Source organism: Hordeum vulgare, chromosome 7H, assembly GCF_904849725.1.
Source record: "Hordeum vulgare subsp. vulgare chromosome 7H, MorexV3_pseudomolecules_assembly, whole genome shotgun sequence".
NCBI lineage: Eukaryota > Viridiplantae > Streptophyta > Magnoliopsida > Poales > Poaceae > Hordeum > Hordeum vulgare.
In genome coordinates, this window is record NC_058524.1 from 576,145,475 (window position 1) to 576,151,370 (window position 5,896).

The window sequence follows — 5,896 nt, forward strand, 5'->3', positions numbered from 1 at the left end:
GGGCTGCCACGCGTATAAGATGGTCATCTAGTATATGGTTTAGGTTTTTTTTTCTAGTTTATTAAATGGTGGGAATATCGATGTTTTTTATTTAAATTATGTCCAAACATCAATAAAAATTGGTCGTGTTCAATGAATTTCGGTTTGTTCAAACCCAATTTGAAATGTATGTTGATAGCATTGGATGATGAGCTCCCGTATCCATGTCCGCAAAGAGCATGGTTAATAGTATAGCCAACTGTTGGTTATAAGTCATTTTATAGCCCATCTTATAGCTAGCTTGTAAAATAGTTATCTATAAAAGAGTATTACCTTTATCATAGATGGTCTATCTTTCATTCTCACAAAGCAACTTGGGGCACGTGCTAGAGCTAGCTCTTTACGAAGAGTCCGTTTCCCTTCTCTCTCCTCTTCTCTCATCCAACTCAATAAAAATATAATATTTTAATTTTTATAGCCTGCTGACTGTATCTTATTGTACTTGCTCAAAGAGATGCGATATCCGGTTTGCGGGTCAGCATTGGAGATGCCTAGCCCTCGGATTTGTAACCTCTCTACCGTTGATTGATTTCACTGAACTGCTTTTAGTGGTCTAAAACTGAGCTATATTCGCGTGCATGTACCACTAGCCATGTTTGGGCACAGGCAAAATTCAATTTAGAGAATGGCTAGCAGTCAATATTCCGTCCTTGATTTCATTTTCTAATTGATGCTATGACTTGTTTAGGTCTACAAGCTCAATCTTTTGGGCGCGAACTTCACTGGTTAGTTTGTTCTTGCCGTTGACACCATAAAGTTCCATGACAAATCGCTCGAAGAACGGAGGGACAAAGGTGCGAAAGTAAAGAATTTTTTTTTAAAAGCATCGTACTCAAAACATCAAATGCTAGACAGAGCGCAGAACCCATGCCGCGGCCATGCACGATACGAGCCCTTCCTTCGATGCGGATGTTTCATCTCTGTGCTGGAGTTTGTGTTTGTCCATCCATCCACCACCCGCCTCTAGACTCTGTCCGTCGCCACTCTCTTTACCGGTGCATGCATCGTCCGCCACGTGACAGACAAGTGAGAAAGCGGAGGGGAAAAGGTTTCTCATCACGCCTGATCCAGGCACATGATCTTGCCACGGTGATCCATCTAACCTACTCCTATCTGCCTGCGTAGTCGTTGGATCTTGAAGTAGCCCAACGGCTGTTTTGCCCTCTGAAAAAGCTCCGATCCTCTCACGTGCTCTCTCCCTAGACAAAGTCCTCTTCTTCTTTTCAGTACCGCTACCGCACCACGGTTTGTTTGTTCGAAAAGGAAACGAACCACCGCGCCACGATTCAAGCCAGTACCACCACTGCAAGTTGCAACGATCACCTGTAACAAAGCGAGCGGGAGCACCACCAGTCCACCAACCACGGAGATCGTCGTGATCTTTGATGGGCAAGTACGTGCAGGTGCGAGGCGCGGTACTTGCAGGTTTCAACGGCAGCATTTCGCAGTGGCTCCAGGTGCAGGGCGCCGTGGCTGTTCAAAATTGATGCGCTGCTACGGAAAGCCGAAAGCAAGCAAAAGCTGGAGTGATTGCCAGTCCGTCCGTCGGCCGCGACAACTTTGAGCAGAGGATCCTATGATCCTCCATAACTGCCACGTGAATGCTGGAGTACACTGTACACTGCTGCTGGTGGTGGTACTGACTGTAGCCGTGGACTCCGTAGGGTGCGCTGTTTAGTCGGGTTAAAAATCGAAATTGGTAGTATGTAAAGAATATTTCCTTCAGAGCAGTGGTCGCCGGTATCAACGTCGTGTACCGCACAATCTTAAACGGACGTATCAAAATCGGAATTAGTTGGGTTGCGCCAGAGTATAAACTGTAGTGGGTGCCTCCAATCCTTCAGGCCAACTCTACCACACGATCTTAAACGAACATCCAGTTTGATCGGATTTCGTTCGTTTGGGACGTTAATGAGTTCGTCCATGTCCGCCTCCGTTCGTTCGGTCGTGCGTGCGCCCATCGTACGACCGCACCCCAAATCATGTCAGCATTGGACTTAATTTTAAAAAACTCAAATAAAAATAAATAAACGCATTGTAAAAAATTAAAACATAATAAAATTAACATTAATAAAGGCTCAGTTTTCACGGCCACAAAACGGCCCAGTTTGACATAATTAACATAAAAAATAGCCCGTCGTCACCGTCGTCGTCGCCATCTTCACTGGTCGCCGGTATCAACGTCGTCGTCGTCGCTGGCGAGGTGGACGTAGGGCGACGGCGTCCAGAGGTGGGCCGGCGGTCCCTAGTGCGCGGGGGCGTGTTGGAAGCTGGCCTTCAGCACCTCCTCCCGTGACGAGGCCTCCCGCTCCGGTGACCGCGGCGGTGTGGGGCATCAGTTCACGACCCCCACTACCGGCACCATTTCCAGCGCGGTGCACGACCAACCCCACGACGCGCCCACCAGCTCCGGAGGGAACGCGGCCACCTCCTCCTCCTTCATCGGCTCGGGGATGGCGACGTCGTCGACCGCAGAGAGGGCCATGGCGCGGTCCAGGCCCGGCCATTGGCGTTCATCATGCGTCGTCATGGAGTCCTCCATGACGCGCTGCATTAGCCGGGCCTCCTCCTTCTCCGTCATGCGAGGAGGTGGAGGTGGTGACGGAGACGGGGAAGGCGACAGCGTGGGCGTGAGGCCGCGCACCCTTGTATGCCCCGCCCACCTCTTGTGCCCGCCGCGGCCCTGCGACCGTCCCTGCAAAGTAGGAGGCACGCCGCACGTCGTGCTCGTCCCTGAGCCATGTGTCCCAAAGGGTGGAGTCGGCGGTGTACCTTGGATCGTAGTAGAGGTCGTCGGGGAGAAGGAGGCGGCGGCGCTCGATCTCGTCGCGGCGCGCACGACCGCTCGTCGGCACCGGAGGGATGGGGACGCGGACGGCAGAGAGATGACACGCGTTGGGGAGATGGACATCGCTCCACGGGACCGGTGTCCTCGTCTCCCAGTAGCGCCGGCATACCTCAACGCTGAGGTACTGCCGGTCGCGATGGCCGGCGGGCCTAGGAGCGATGGAGAAGGGAGCCACGGCCTGGCGCGGTGGCGATGCGGCCTCCTCCTTGATGGAACCGCGGTGGCGTCCCGACGAGGAGCCAGCCTTGCGGTCGTGGGTGCCCTTGCAGCCGTAGTTCGACATGCCCATGGCTGCGGTGGCCGCCGAGTTCGAGAAGGAGGCTAGGGTTCGCGGAGGGAATTGTTGGGTTTTGAGGAGGCCGCAGGGTGGCGATAGGCAGTGTGAACGACCGGTCCATGGCTTCCTCACTTAAAAAGGACCGTTACCGTCCCCTGGGCGGATGACAGGCGGGTCTGACCGCTCGTGCGCATTGATGCTCGTGGGTGGAAGGTTGGTGGCCGCCCGTCACGCGTCGCCGACGCGGACGAGTGCACGTCCGTTTGATGTCCACCGCGACTCAAATCTCATGCAAATTTGCGTTTGAAATGGATCGTGTCGGACATAAAACGGACAGGATGGGTTCGAACTGTCTTGCGTTGGACCGACGTGTTTGTTCATTTTACGTCAAACCGACGGGGCCGGACAAAATACGGTGGAGTCGGGCTTTCTTCAGAAGTGGAGTCGGCCTTTCTTCAGAAATTTATACGCCTGCGGAATCCGACGAGGCTTTGCTCGGTCCAGCGCCTCGGTTGCGCCCGAGTACAAACTGGAGTGGGTGCCTCGAATCCTTCACGTCCTCGATTATGATGATGTTCCGTGAGAAAAGCTGCCTCCCTAGCTAATGCGGCGCACTGCACCAGACGACATGCGTCTTCACCCAGAGAGCACTGCCCACCTGGTGAAAATGTTCAGATCTGAAGAGCACTTTTTAAAGTAGGAGTACCCGGTGAAAATGTTCAAACATTCAGATCTGAAGAAGCAAAAAAAATCAAGAGGTACAGAAGCAAAGCAACGCACGAGTAGAAGACGGAACCAATCGCGAAGTTCAAATGAAAAATATAATAACTAGTTCGATCTGCATATACTGCCATTATACCATACCATACTGCCATTATACTCATCCAGGCCTACCACAAACCATCACTGGTTCACTTCCTTGGTGCTACCACTACTAGTGTTATTATCATCGATCCAACGACAGCAAGAACCAAAGAACAACGCAGCAACAACGCCACGCACCCAAGGCGAGCACCGGCTCCTCAACTGAAACAAGATAAGTACTGCTACCACCGTTTTCGGGTCTAGATCCGTGGCGGCGTGGTCTGGTCTAACGGCGGTGGGGGCAGAAGGTGACGACGTAGGAGGTGCCGGCGGCGCAGGTGAGGATGGAGGTCTTGTCGTCGTAAGCATACGAATACGCCTTGGGGCATGCCCGCTTGAACAGCCGCGAGTAGGTCGTCGGCTTGCACTGCTGCGGCCCGCCGAACTGCCCCGTGCAGCAGTACTCGGCGCTCCCGAACGCCGCGCACGCGCTGCGGCACCCGACGACCCTGTTGCCGCCGCGGACGGCGAGCCCGGCTGGGCAGACGCTGTTGAGGTCGCTGACGCAGCCGGCGGGGAGGCAGTTGGCGCCGGAGCCGTGGTAGGGCCGCATGTCGATGGCCACGTTGTAGCCGTCCACGAGGCTCACGTCGTAGAAGTCGAGCGCGGAGGCGGACGCGCCCAGCGTGATCTCGGCCAGCGTGGCCGGGGGCTCGCCGCCGGCGCCGTTGCAGTAGAGGGCGCCGCCGCAGTCGCCCGTGGCGCACTTGCCGCGGCCCGCCGCGTCGAAGCGGCAGCCCTGGCGGCCCCACACGCGGCCCGACCAGCCGGTGGGGAGGCGGATGGAGGTGGCCCGGTTGGGGAGCAGCTGCAGCCCGCCCCGCGCCAGGATCTCCTTGCCGGCCCCCGGCTGGATGCCCGGCCACACCGTCTCGCCGCACTTGTTGTACAGCGCCAGCGTCGCCGCCGACGCGCCGCCCGCGAGCAGCAGCAGCGACGCCACGGCCAGGAGGCCGGCGGTCACCGTTGCCATCTCCTCTGTGGGTGATTCTTGGCTGCTTGCTCGCACACTCGCTGGAGTGGAGTGGAGTGGAGTGGACAGTGGAGTGAGCTTGCGCAGAGGCTTCGGGCTGATTGTGTGGGGTTCGTGGCTGGTGTATTTAATGAAGGGTTTTGGGGGTTGAAAACGTTGGCTCCGAGTGAAAGGCTGGCTGTAAAGCCTGGCATCGGTCATCGATCAACCAACCATCGTCAGCGACACCTTTCGCCATGTGAGGGTGTACAGAACGAGATGGAGAGCTGGTGAAAAATACACTGCCCGTGAACACGAGGAAATCTATTCTAGGCCCTGTTTGGATACTCTAACTCGGTTAGATCTAACTCTATACAAACCCTAAACTAACTCGAACCAAAAAGGTGTTTGGATGGAAGGGTTAGATTGTCAATACATGCACTTTTTCCAATCATTTGGCTCTTTTATCTAGGATTTTGTGTGATGGAGGGAGAGAGAAAAGTAACTTTTTCTGGGCCCCACCTAACTCTAACCAAAAAAGCACCTCTTGGATGGGTTAGATTTTTTGGGTGCTAACCCACCCTGTTTGGATTTTTGAGGGTTAGATGAGTTCAATCTAACCAACTCTAACTCTAACCCTAAGATCCAAACGGGTCCTAGTAGTACTGGTGAAGGAGAGAAACTTTCGGCCTGACCGAAATTTTGGGACGGGCGGTTCGCGCCGTTGTGCACAAGTGGAAAGATAGGGTTGGCGGTTCACGCCGTTGCACACAAAAATGGGAAGATGATGCGGTGACGCGAGCGGCTGTCCAGCTTGCGTGCTGCCAAAACCATGTTTAGGCACGTTGTTATTGAATGGACGCGCGCCAACATGCGCGTGAGCGTACATGCGAGTTTGGGTGTTGTTGTCGTTGTT

At 54.6% G+C, this 5,896-nt stretch overlaps 1 protein-coding gene across 1 annotated transcript; it reads right to left on the reverse strand.

Annotated features, from left to right (window-relative positions):
• Positions 1 to 3,947: 3,947 nt before the first annotated feature.
• LOC123407480 (thaumatin-like protein) lies at positions 3,948 to 5,121 on the reverse strand. Its single transcript, XM_045100616.1, has one exon. It carries the CDS (start codon positions 4,999 to 5,001, stop codon positions 4,255 to 4,257), a length of 747 nt encoding a protein of 248 aa, XP_044956551.1. The 5' UTR covers positions 5,002 to 5,121; the 3' UTR covers positions 3,948 to 4,254.
• Positions 5,122 to 5,896: the final 775 nt, after the last annotated feature.